We start from the raw sequence: 13,234 nt of genomic DNA on the forward strand, positions 1-13,234 counted from the left end.
TGGGCTCTCACGCACTACAGTAATCAGGGCTCACATATGTTCCAAACCTGGATGAAGTAAATAATATCAAAGTAAAATGTGATATAGAAAGTGCCAAGTGGTCTAGAACACTGGACAGCCCTTTTCTACCTTAAAAAACAACAACTCTATACTATAAGAACTTTGGAGAGATACGTACTATAGACCCCGCCTGAGACAAAAAAGCATAATTGGACTGCATAAAATATTTTAAGGTCTTTAAATAACCAAATAAAACAGAACAAGTCACAGGATACATATATTTACATTAATTCAAGTTGTCCAAAGCATAATACAGTACAGTTCATTTAACAGTTCATATAATTTTAAGATTTACACACACACACACGCATGTGAACAAGTATTACTTTGCTAGAACAAAGCCTTAAGAAGTTACTCATTTTTTGGTATTAACACCTACATATTTATGGCAACAAATAACAATTTTAAACTTTCAATGAGATCTTTTGTACAAGGATAGGAAATGTAGAGGATGGAAGCCAGTCAAACAAATGTATCTTTATTGCACTACTTATCTAAAACCACAACAGATGTGACATTATTCAGTAAATTTAATTGGTGTAGTCTGCTCGCCCTGGTCTGAAATGATGAAATTAGCTGAATAATTCCCAAATCTAAGTTTACTTTGTGCTTTATAAATAATTGCTTCTTTATTCTTCCTTCTGTATCTCTAAACCATGAAATAGGACCCTTAGGCTCTTCTTTAAAATAACTCAATTTTGGTCCTAATAAGTTAGCAAAGTCCATTCTTAAGAAGATGTACCATAAAGGTTTTTCTTTTTTCCTTTCAAGAATCCCAAATAAAAGGACAATGTCAGTTATTTCACCTCTGGGTCACCTCTGAAATTACTAGTGGTGCTAAATACTAAGATATTGCTATCTAGAACCGAAGCTTTGGAAAACGACCTCACTTTCTCTGGCACATTGAGGAACCAAATGCCTCCCCACGTTTCCTATCAACCATTAGAGAGAGCATTTGGTTGTATTTTAAATCACAAAACAACACAATTTCTGTCCTGTTTATATTTTTAGACCACACACGAAGTTAAATATGGAGAGAATCAATAACTACATCATACAAACAGAGGCACGAAATTAAAAATTAAGCGGACGCCACAAAGGGCGCGTCTGAGAACACGGAATTGACTGAATCGGAGTCCGATTTCACCGTCGTGGGCTTCAGGATGCCCTCGGCGATCGCCGTCTCACCGGGAAAGAGCCTGACTTTCCCGTTCTGCCCTGCGGCGGCATCTTTCGGGGGTTCCAAAAACACCACTCGTTTACCAGCACCTGCCTTGCGTTCATCAGCTGGGGCATCCCCGGCCTGGCCAGGGCTGAGAACAGACGAATGCGCGTTGCTTTGGTTTAGCACGTTTTTCTGTCTCTTGTTTCTACACTTGCAGGGACACGGAGTCAGGTAGAGGTACAACAGGACCAGAACAATACTGGCCACGCAGGCGGCGAGAGTGGTGAAAGCCGTGTTAAAGGCCTCGTGCGCGTGAGACCTGCTGGCGGTGAAGTTGCTCACGTGTACGGTGACATCCACCGTTTCATTCAACAGTCGCTGCCTATTCATTGCAATACAGGAATACACCCCGGCGTCCTCCAGCCGAGGACTTTCTATCACCAGACTTCCATTGTGGAACACCTGGAAGTTGTCCACCTCTGCACCCGGCTCCAGCCGCCTGTTATCTGGACCCACCCACACGAAGTCGGTGTGTGCGTTACCAGCCTTGCTGTCACAGTGGACCACCAGCCTCTCCCCCACCTGAGCCTCATGAATAAGGCCGAGCGCGCGGAAGGAACCATTGATGATGCTGTCTGAGCAATTCATAAAGCTTTCCTGGAGCAGAAGCACCTGATGGTAGTGCCTCGAGTCAGACCACAGACGGCAGGTATAATCATTTTTAAAATCCATCACGGAGCTAAAGTGCCTCCGATACCAAAAGATCAGCAATGAATAAAGGGGACAGTCACAGATAAATGGGTTCCCGTGAAGGTAGATGCCTCTCAGCTGTTTTCCTGGCACTAAATTTATACGGTGCATGGGCATGGAAGGGAGCCGGTTATAAGAAACATCTAAAAACATCAGTTCTGCCAGCTTGTACCTTCCGACATACAAATCCATGGGAAACTGCGTGAGAGAGTTTCCGCTTAAGTAGAGTTTTTGCAAGCGGGAGAGCCCTCCAAACGCTGAGGGGTCGAGAGAGGAGATGTGATTGTTGTAAAGCAGGAGCACTTCCAGAACCTTCAACTCCTGGAACACTCCACTTTTCACGGTCTTCAGCTTATTGGAGGACAAATCAAGACACTTCAGATTGGGAGTTGTGGAAAAACTGCCCGTGGAAACGCTGGTGATGTTGTTATGGCGAATGATGAGGGTGTTCAGTTTTACCAAAGACACTGGCATCCACTCCGAATCCAGAAGTCCGATTCTGTTATAGCTCAGATCGAGCCTTTTGATGAGTCTGAAAAGGCTCCCGGGCACCCTGGGCAGGTTTTTGCTGGTGCAGCTCACGACGTCAGTGGCGCAGATGCAGGCGGCGGGGCACACTCCGGAGGCGCCCCGGCTCGCCGTCGCCGCGACCACCAGCAAGCACAGCAGCTCCCTGCAGCTCGGGCTGGCCGCGCCAGGCCAGGTGGGCAGTGCGCGCGGACGTGCAGACATGGTGGGCGTCTCTCCGGGGCGCCGTCCCCACCGGCGCGGCCTCCCACCTGAGAGCCTGGCAGACGGTCGGTGTTGAAGAGGGGGAGGGAAGGCAGAAGTCAGGCACCACTCGTTCAGCCTGAGGAGTCACGCCGCGCTTAGCTAAGACTTTTGAAATGGAGGCTGTGTGGGACCTCGGGGAGCCCTGCCTTTCCGCTGTTGAATGCCATTTTCCTGGGTTACCGCAGCCCACGGACATTCACAGCCACAGGCTACCAACGCAAACGTCTGACAATCAGAAACAATTTTTTTTTTTGAAGTTGCTTCGAGCGGTGCTTTTTAACTCCGCCCAGCAGACACAGAAATACACAAACACATCCTATAAACACTTAAGCGGAGATGCACTGCAAGCCAGCCATGCAGAAAACAACTCACGGAGCTGGGCAGACTCGCGGGCTCCGGGGCCAGGCGCCGGCGGGGCCTCCGGAAGGTCTGTGTGCCCGTCTCCCCGTCCCTCGACCGCGTTCCTTTTCCTCCCGCACCCGGAGGGCGGCAGCCTCTCGCCGGCTCTCAACTTTGGGGAGTTTCACGCCGCCGCGGCCGCAGCGGCAACGCCGGGCGCCGGGAGGCTCTCCGCGGGCTCGAGCGCGTGCTCCCGGGCTCCGGTCATCGCGCGGCTGCAGGGCCCGCCTCGGCGCTCGGGCAGGCGTGTGCGCGCGAGGGGCGCGGGGCGAGGGCCGCGGGGCCCCCGCCGCCGGGTCCCAGGGGTCGGGGCGTGCGGAGCGGGCCGGGGCGCCCCGCCTCTCGGCGCTCCAGTGGCTGCAAGTCCTGGGGTTCCCGCGCGCCGGGGGGTTTTATTCCCGCGAGCCTAGCCCGGGGGTCGGGTGCGGGGCGGGCAGGCGGGTCCCGCCCCTGCGCGTCCTATCCCCTGCGCGAACCCGCAGCCAGCCTGGCGGCGGGCGCGGGCTGCGCGCGAGCTGGGCGGGGGGCGCGGGGAAAGCGGGCGGCGCAGCCAATCGGAGCTGCGGCCGGCTCCCCTCGCGCCGCACCGGAGTCCCCCCGCCGCCCGCCGCCCGCCGCCCTCCTCTCCCCGGTGCTCCCGGGACTCGGGGGCGGCGCGCAGGGCCACAGCCAACGCCCGCGCCCGCGCCGCGGAGAAGCCCCGCGGGCCACTCCCGGGAGAACGCACCACCTCCTGCCGCCAGTCGCACCCGTTTGTCCTGCCCAGAACAGGGTGGTGGTGAGGGCGGGGGGTGGGTTAAGGGAAAGGCGCCCGGCCCGGCTGGAGGGCTGTGCCCCTGGGGGCGGACTTCGTCGCGTCGGTGCCTGTCGCGTCCCCTCACCCTGGCCACTCAATCGCCTGACCTCCTACAGCTTTACTTTGGAGAGAGCACCAAAGAGGTTTTATCCGCGCTGAGCACAGTCGATTTTAAAGGTTTTCAAAATAAACACAGAAGCAACCTTCTCTCTCCGCCCACATTTGGGGGGAGGAGGTCGGGGGGAACGGGAAGCAGAGGACGTTTCCTCTCGAAAAGCCAGGCTATCAGCGTGGGGAGAGGAAAAAGGAGAACGCAGCGGGGACAGCCGGCACCTCCCCGGAAAGTTCTATCCTTTCCCTAACTCGGGAGGGGGCATTGAGATGATGCCCAATTCGGGAATGAGGCGGCGGGAGCGAAGACTGGAATGCAAAGCTAAAGGCATTAAGCAAAAAAAAAAGGAAATCTGAGAGCCAGACCATTTTCTGCAAAGGTGCTAGTGGCTCGCACCAGGCAGGGGTGCGTTCCAGAAGGGGAGTCTGTGCGGAAGACACTTCTCAGAAGAGGCTGAGCGCGCTCGCCTTTGGAGCACGCTTCGATCCAGCGGCAGGGAAAAGAGGAGTCCCGTGGACAAGGCCATGCAAAGGCGACGTGGAGGGAATGGGCCGGAGATGGGCTTTGAAATTAAAAATCCATTTTTTGCTTAATTCCGAGGTCCGTTTTAACGGTGGGATTTGACTAAGCCAAAAGGCCCATTTGGTCATTATATCCAGATGAAAAGAAATGAAGTAACTGTCCTAGCAAGATGCTAACCAAAGCAGAAGGAAAGAGAGATTGAAAAGCGACCAAACACTAAATTGAGAAAACAGTGGGACACAATACTTTTAAGCTATTACTTAACGCAGGACACAATACTTAAGCTATTACTGAAAAAAGTGACAACAAACAACCACCTCCCTCAGGCTTATCCCACCCGGATCACACACACACACGGACAACTTTTTGAGTTTAGTGAAGACTCGTCTGTACATTGGCCGTGAATCTAGTTATGTGGTAGCACGTATCTGTTAGGCTAGCACTCTAGTTTAAAAAGATTTGTGTGGACTGTTAATTGAGTCAGCCAGTTTGTGGAATAAATACAGAATAGCAATGTTAAATTGAGATTTCGTGGGAGGCTACTTGATTCCAATTAGTTCCAGTTTTATGAAAAGTTGAATTTTATACTAATCAGTAACAGCCTGCAGTGCTTCATAAAAGCATTCCTCACTAAACTCCCAGGAGAGAGACAGACGCTGACATACTCTAATATTAGTCCACATACTTGCTGGGGTTTTCAAGATCTGGGTCTCTAGGCTTTCATTATTAAAGAGTTAAAATGATTAACTCAGGGGAAGAGATTTGGCTCAAGGGATAGAGTGCCCGCCTACCACATGGGAGGTCCAGGGTTCAAACCCAGGGCCTCCTGACCCATGTGATGAGCCTGCCCATGCGCAGTGCTGATGTGCGCAAGGAGTGCCCTGCCACGCAGGGGTGTCCCCCGCGCGTAGGGGAGTCCCAAACACAGGAGTGTGCCCCATAAGGAGAGCTGACCCGCGTAAAAAAAAAAAAGTGCAGCCTGCCCAGGAGTGGCTCTGCATTCACGGAGAGCTGACACAGCAAGATGATGCAACGAAGAGAGACAGATTCCCGTGCCGCTGACAAGAATGCAAGCAGACACAGAAGAACACACAGTGAATGGACACAAGAGAGCAGACAGGGGTAGCGGAGAGAAATAAAAAATAAATCTTTTTAAAAAAATGATTTACTCAGGGAAACAACCCGAATGGCTTAAAGGAATACTTTATAAATGATTAATAGATGAGCAGGTTTTTGCAGAACTTTACTAAGTAACTAACATCCTATTCAAAAGAAACTGAAGGTGGGAAAAAGACCTGTGTTTAATACAATAGCCTAAAAAGAATAAGTGACATTAAAAAAGGGAAACAGGAGGTTATATTATTACAGCTGTAGGCATATCATAGAAAGATTATGAAAAGATTACTCAGCATAAGTAAACTTAATGCATTCAAAATCCACAGACAACCCTACTTAACCATTTAAGGACTGGATTTGGGGGATTCCACACATTTATCAAGGGAGGAAAGAACCGTGGGAGGAGTGGGTTTACTTAGCTTGGAGTAGAGAAAGCTAAGCGCCGACTTTAATAATGGTATAAGATGTGTCCTTCTTTTGTGGGATATATATATAAATATGTGTCCTCCGCAAACTTTTTTTTTTACCTTTCTGGCATCTGTCCACTTCCTTCTCCACCTTCCTCTAACAGGTCCCCTCTTTCCACTAGAAGGGCAACTCCATGAAGGCAAAAGGTTTTATCTGACTTGGTCACTGTTCTAGTACAAGCTCCTGGAACCCTGCCTGACAGTCACTTGGCTTTCAGTAAACAGCTGATGGATGAACTGATGAATGGTTAAGGTGTGGTTTCCCCTGCCTGAGCTGGGACTGCTGGTTGCCATCTATTCTGCACTTTAGAAAGCTTGCCTGAAAGGGAGAGGAGAGGAGAGGAGCCCTGGAAACATTACTTACGAAGTCCCCTACACCCTGGTACTTCACTGGTAATTACACTCTCCACCTCTGTTTGTTTTATAATTTAAACAAATTTTTGGTTATACTATTTCGAATTGCATTTATAATGACAATAATGGTAAATATGCTTTGAGTCCTTATTATGTACTGGGCACTAAGCTCTATGTTTTACATATTATTTCATTTACTGCTCATCACTACCCTATCACTTTATATAATCCCATAATCCACTTTGCAGACAATTCTGTTCTACGTTATTGGAAAATGGAATGGGAAGAAATTGGCTTGAAGCTCACTTGGAAAAATTTAGGTTAAACAGAAGAGAAGTATTTCTGACAGGGTGGTTCCAGCCTGAAATGGGTTGCCAAGACAGATGGCTGAATTGCCTTCTCAGGGGTTTAAAATAGGACTGATAGATACTCCTCTGGCCTTTTCCACATGGTATAATCTCTTGGTATATTTGACCATTCAGTAGTGGCTCCAATGAACAGTAGAAAGTGGACTGATCCTTGACATGATTCTGAATCCAGTGTGCTGTGGGCATGTGACATAGACTCTCTGCCCGGGTTTCGAAGTAACTCCTGCCTGGAGGCAAGGATTTGAATAGAAGAAATCTCAGAGGTTCTTCTAGCCTTATGACTTCCAGAATTTCTCAGGTCTTAAAGACTTAAGGCATTAGAGAGATAAGAAATTTGTCGTCAATGCTAACAATTATCACTTTAATGGCACTTAAATGCAAGGAAGGGTTTTCACAGTCCTCATCTCACTTCCTCTGGAACATGGCTCTTGGAACACCAGCAGATATCCAGTGTCACTTCGTGTTTTAATCTGGGAGCCCTCTGGGTGTTCTTTGGTGACTTCCTTCACTGATGGTGCTGGCTCTGCTGGCTCCTCTCTGTTGATGTCCCCTCCCGTAAGAGGCAGCCCTCTTGGTAGGGTTTTTGCAGTGTGAGCCTTGGCCTGCAGGAGCTAGACACCTGTGCCCAACAGCTCTGCAAGTGCACTTCCTTGCCTCAGCAGCCCGCTCTTTTCTTGGCCTTCTCCAGTTGGTTTACGTAAATTCCCCAAGGTTCGTGAGAGAAGCACATCTCTCACCCAATGCTCTGTTTCTCGCTGTATGGAGCTAAATATTCAGGCGAGACGCAGGCTCCGGTGCCTGTGCTCTCCAAACTCGAGGAGGCATGGGGCTACTCATGGCTTGTTCTCTGGAGTCTCTACTTGGCTGGAAGTGGGGTAAGGGTGTACCCAGGTCCCTGCTCCGTGAGGAGCCCGCCGTGGGGCACCTCTTTACGCCATGTCCACTCACCTATCTCATTTCCTTATCAACCTTCCTTGACATGTAGGCTGCATGGGTTTTCTGTTTGTTTTGGTTTTCTGTGGGTTTTTTTTTTGCTTTTTTAAAACTATTGAGATAAAATTCATATAACATAAAATTCACCATTTTCACCATTTTAAAGTATAAAATTCAGTGATGTTTAATATAGTCACAATGTTGTCAATATTACTACTATCAAATTCTAGAATGGTTTCATTCCCTCAGAAAGAAACCTTGTGCCCTATTGGTTACTCCCAATTCCCCACCCCCACCCCACCCCAAATCACTGGCAACCACTAATTTACTTTCTGTCTCTCTGGATTTTCCTATTCTGGGCATTTCACATAAATGGAACCCTACAGTATGTGGACTTTGCATTTGGTTTCTCTTACTCATAATGTTTTCAAGGTTTGGATGGAATTTTCTGGCTAAGGATTGCAGAACTAGTTGGAATCATCCCTTAAAAGTCCTGCATAGTTGACTTGAACTTACAATGTGGGAACGTTTGCCCCCTAAAATTGTCAGCCTTAGGGCCCAAAGTCCCACGTACTCATAATATTCTAGATGTGTTATACTGCTGTGTGGATACAGAAACCTACCAGTATTGTTCTTGTCTTGGACAGTAATCCTGTAACATCTTGATTAGCCCCAAGAGTACCTTAAGGATATGGTAATAGATGGTTTTTAAAGTTCCTTTCAGCTTCAGAACTTAATTTGATATTCTGATAATAATGTACCTGCTGTTGCCCAGACCCTACTCAATCAACTTGTTAGGACATATAATAGACACTGACTCATTTGAGCAGGTCTGGGTCCAGTTCTTTCCCATTTGAGTTGGTTAGCCCTGCACTGGTCACGAACAACCTGCTCTTAGAGTTCTTTACCCAATGATGTCCCATTACTTCCTCAGGAAAAGTAACTTAAAGCAAGTTTTTTTGTAGTAGAAACATTGTTTAATCTACGAAGAACTTGATTACAATTGGGTATGACATGTTCATTGCAGCAGCTTTTCTAACAGAAAAAAATTGGCACAACTTTAAGGTGCAACAGGGATGTGGATAAATAAATTAGTGTATATCCACCTGGTATCAGACTATATTGTCATTAGAAATAATGTGGCAAGGGAGTGTTTAGGAACATAGAACTATAAAGTTACAAAACAATACATTCCAATTTTTTAAAGAAAAATTATATATATAATTTAAATGTATGCACCGATCATCTGAAAGAGTATATACCTGTCTCCTAACAGCACTTCAAAAAAAAAAACACTCTTCTCTTTCCTTATCTGTATTTTCTATTTTTCTACAAAGCTTTTGTGATAAGAAAAAGTACAATGAAAACTTGTCATTGTTCCGTGTTATTTATGACTAAGTCGTGTGTCAATGATTCTGCTTAATAGTAATTTCTATTTAATATTTAGGTACTGTAGCAAAACCCTCTCCTGGCTTCTCCAGCAGGAAGTGCCTGCGTTCCTCTGTTTTGAAAGACCATAATTGCTACTGAGGCTTAGCATTACAGTAATTTTTTCAGCAAATATTTACTGAGCACCTACCATGTGCCAGGTACTACACTTTAGTCTGAGAATTATAGCCATATTTAAATGCCACACAAACCTAGAATATGTATATGGGCACGCACATACTTTTTGTTGACGAGTTGTCAACATTTCCATGTTTGGAGACTCACTTTCTTTGGGTGGGATCAGCCTGCACCTACAGCTGCATGTCCTTTTCTCCCAAAGCACATTCTTAGACCAGCTTTTGTAAAGGTGGCATGATCCCTTGCCCCATACCACCTTTAGTTTTCAATGAAAAATGAAAATAAATATTTTAAAAGTACTATGTGCTCATTGTAGAAAGTTTGGGAGATATAGAAAAATGTAAGGAATTAGAAAATGTTATTACTAATCTCACTGATAAATTACATTTCTGCTCACAGAATAACCATTAGAGTGAGAAAACTCAGAGGTTGCAAAAGGATAATGTTCTCTTTATCATAATTGTGAAAGAGAGAAACAAGTAGGCCTTTTTTAATGCTCCAAAAATCTCAGGAATGAAATAAGCAGATGAAAATTTGCTCTATAAAATTCTGGGTTTCAAAACCATGCTCTAGTATTCTTAAGATTTGTTCATAAATGGTAGGTATTCTAATTTTCATTTTGTTTGCTATTAGCCTGAAGGGATGATCTAATTGAATTCCAAAAGGCTATTATATCCTTCAAAATTAAGACTAAATTCATCTCTGCTGTACCAATACAGAAATATTTAACAAACCCAGTTTAGAGAAATGTATGAAGCATTCAGACTCCTATTTGATGATCATTAAAATATAATTTTCTGTATTAATAACTAGTTTATCAGAGCTTTGTAAAGGTGATATATGCTTATTCAAAATAATATCTAATTTGGAACAACCATCAAACCATTATTTGTTAGCCAGCATTAACCCAAAATAAAATAAAATAAAATTTGAAGAGAAAAGAATAAAACACTCTCCACTAAATGGCCAGCAATGTTGCAAATACTTATTCAATTAATTTCAGAAAATACAAGATCTCTACAGTGGAGGCTCCATTTTGTCTGGAACTCTGAACTTTCAGCTGTGATAGTGAGAAGAAGCATCCCATTAATGAAGGGGAAGGCCAAAGGACCCCTGGAAGGATCCTTTCAAGAAAGTGGGTTTGGTAATAAGACCCAACATTTATTGCATTCTTACTGTATACCAGGCTTCTCATTTAATTCTTACGAGGGCCATCAGAGATGGCTATTATCATCCTCAATTTCTAGATGAGGGCAGTGGGGTTGGTTTGTTTATATGACTTGCCCAAGGTTAACGGTAGAAGCAGCTGTCACCCAAGTACATGACTCTAGTCTCTCACTTAACCACTAGCTCTAAGGTTTCCTATTTAGGGAGTAGCAAAGTCAACCATAATTTAAATTCCATTCAGTAAATATTGTTAATTCTGGCCACGCTCCCAGAGCCCATGATAAGGTTGCTCTCCTCTAGGAATGTGTAGTATTATTAGAAATAATTATAGGATACAAAACAGTACATAATTCAGTTCCAAATCAGATACAACAAAGAGTCAAAATATTTGCAAGAGAAAATATACACTTTGAGCACTCAAAAATTTCAATACTTGCAGAACTTTAGATCTTTTTCATTTCTTATTGAACAAGTATCCGACTTAAAGTAAATTGTATATAAACAAAAATATCATTCGGAGGAAACCATTAAATAGTCAGGCATGAAAATTATGCCTTAGAATAAAGCAATGGTAATATGATCCCCATGGCTCATCTTCTCCATGACATTAGCAATGAAGAATTATAAGCAAGGAGAGTAGTGTCTCTCTCCTGGCATGTTCCAAGGCTCTGAAACACCCGTTAATAATATGCCAAATGGTAACGTGAAAAAGGGGTGAGGTGGTAAAATAAATCCCTGGTTTCTGTTCCCCAAACATCCATTTATTAACTGTGCAATCTTACGTAAATGGCCCAACCTTTCAAATTCTCTGCATCCTCATTTGTAAAGTGGAAATGCAATAGCAAAATATGCACTAGTCGATTTCAGAAGTGTTTTAATTTGCCAGGACTGCTAGGACAAATAGCACACAATGGGTTGGTGTAAGCAACAGGAATTTATAGCCTCATGGTTTTGGAGGCAGGAAGTCAAGCATCAAGGTATTGCCAGCCATGATTTCTCCCAGAGTTGGTACATCCTGGTACTGGTTTGCTGGTCAACCTTGACATTCATTGCCTTGCATCTCTGCCTCCATCACATGGTGATCTGCCTCACTCCCTGGCTTCTCCTGGGTCTGAAGTTCCTCTCTTATAAGTACGCCAGGGAAACGGACTTTGGACCAGTGGTTAGGGCGTCCGTCTACCATATGGGAGGTCCACGGTTCAAACCCCGGGCCTCCTTAACCCGTGTGGAGCTGGCCATGCGCAGTGCTGATACGCGCAAGGAGTGCCGTGCCACGCAAGGGTGTCCCCCGCGTGGGGGAGCCCCCACGCGCAAGGAGTGCGTCCATGAGGAAAGCCGCCCAGCGTGAAAAAGAAAGAGCAGCCTGCCCAGGAATGGCGCCGCCCACACTTCCCGTGCCGCTGACGACAACAGAAGCGGACAAAGAAACAAAAGCAGACAAAGAAACAAGACGCAGCAAATAGACACCAAGAACAGACAACCAGGGGAGGGGGGGAAATTAAATAAATAAATAAATCTTTAAAAAAAAAAAAAAAAAGTACTCCAGCCACACAGATGAAGACCCACCCTGATTCAATATGGCCTCATCAAAATAGGATCGATAAGCATAGGGTAGGGAGCCCTGGTCACATGTTATCCATTCTCATTGCCCAGGTGTCTTGGAAATGGTCTGACACAGCACAGATGTTTAATAAATGTCTGTTGAACCTAATGAAACTGAACCTAGATTTATGTACAAAATAAATGGAGCCGGAGAGGTGTCTCATCGCAATTATATTTGTACCAATTGTGTGGCTCCCCTGAGCCCGGCTGTACTGAGTAGAGCAGGCCCTAATTTGGAGGCCCTGCTGTTAGTTCAGCCCTGCCCTACTCTCGGAGCCTTTGCAGACTGGAATGAATCCATCGGTCTTCAGGCCTGGGCTTTTCGGAGCCCCAGGGGCTTGAAGAAGGATGTTGTGGGGAACATCCTAGGAGGACACCTCTAGGCAGGAGTGATGATTGGCAATCCCAGGACACACTGGAGAGTATCCAAAGGGGTTTGAACATCAGGGAAAAGCAAAATAAGGCAAACCAAAAGATCGCTGTCTCCAGAGAGCAATTTTGACAAGCTGCTACTTGTTTCTTGCATTGTGATAGAAATACATGGTAGGAAACCAAGGAAGTTTTCATTGGAAGCTTTTCTCTAAAAGAGGTCAGGTGCAAATTTGAACAAGCTGCTGGAGGATGAGTCTGCTCATTGACATTTCCAACTCTGTGAAAATAGCAGGATGACGGAAAACATGTTTATTGTGGCAATTGTCCAGAGTTGCCTCAAAGTATAATTTTTCATTCACTCAATTTATTAAAACTAATAGATCTCTAAATTCCTCCTTTCTAAATTCCCTTGTTGGGATGGTACTGAGAACATTGGCTCTATTTTCAGAAGCAGAATATGCATTGATCCAGTGAGTAACAAATGTGTTTCTTTGTTTGTTTGTTTGTAGGATGTCATTAGGGAAAAGTTGGTTGGTGGGCTCTCCAGACAAGGCCACCATGACACAGCAACACAGTCCAGCTTATAGGTCCAGAAACTTGGTATTTTTGGTATCTCATGGTTAATCCCAATAATATTCTACCTATCAATTTATTATTTTTTAAAGATTTCTTTTTTTATTTATTTCTCTCCCCTTCCCCTGCCCCCCAGTT

At 45.5% G+C, this 13,234-nt stretch overlaps 1 protein-coding gene across 1 annotated transcript; it reads right to left on the minus strand.

Moving 5' to 3' along the window:
* Window positions 1-219: 219 nt before the first annotated feature.
* Window positions 220-3,540, minus strand: AMIGO2 (adhesion molecule with Ig like domain 2). The gene is made up of 2 exons (XM_023592279.3): window positions 3,122-3,540; window positions 220-2,762 (listed from the first exon to the last, which is right to left on the minus strand). The coding sequence occupies exon 2, from the start codon at window positions 2,705-2,707 to the stop codon at window positions 1,142-1,144; it is 1,566 nt and encodes a 521-aa protein (XP_023448047.1). The 5' UTR covers window positions 2,708-2,762; window positions 3,122-3,540; the 3' UTR covers window positions 220-1,141.
* Between the last annotated feature and the right edge of the window lie 9,694 nt (window positions 3,541-13,234).

This window comes from Dasypus novemcinctus, chromosome 12 (assembly GCF_030445035.2).
Source record: "Dasypus novemcinctus isolate mDasNov1 chromosome 12, mDasNov1.1.hap2, whole genome shotgun sequence".
Taxonomy (NCBI): domain Eukaryota; kingdom Metazoa; phylum Chordata; class Mammalia; order Cingulata; family Dasypodidae; genus Dasypus; species Dasypus novemcinctus.

What these genes read in the sequence shown, in the direction of transcription:
- AMIGO2 (XM_023592279.3), bottom strand. Translation starts at nt 2,707, where the DNA reads ATGTCTGCACGTCCGCGCGCACTGCCCACCTGGCCTGGCGCGGCCAGC.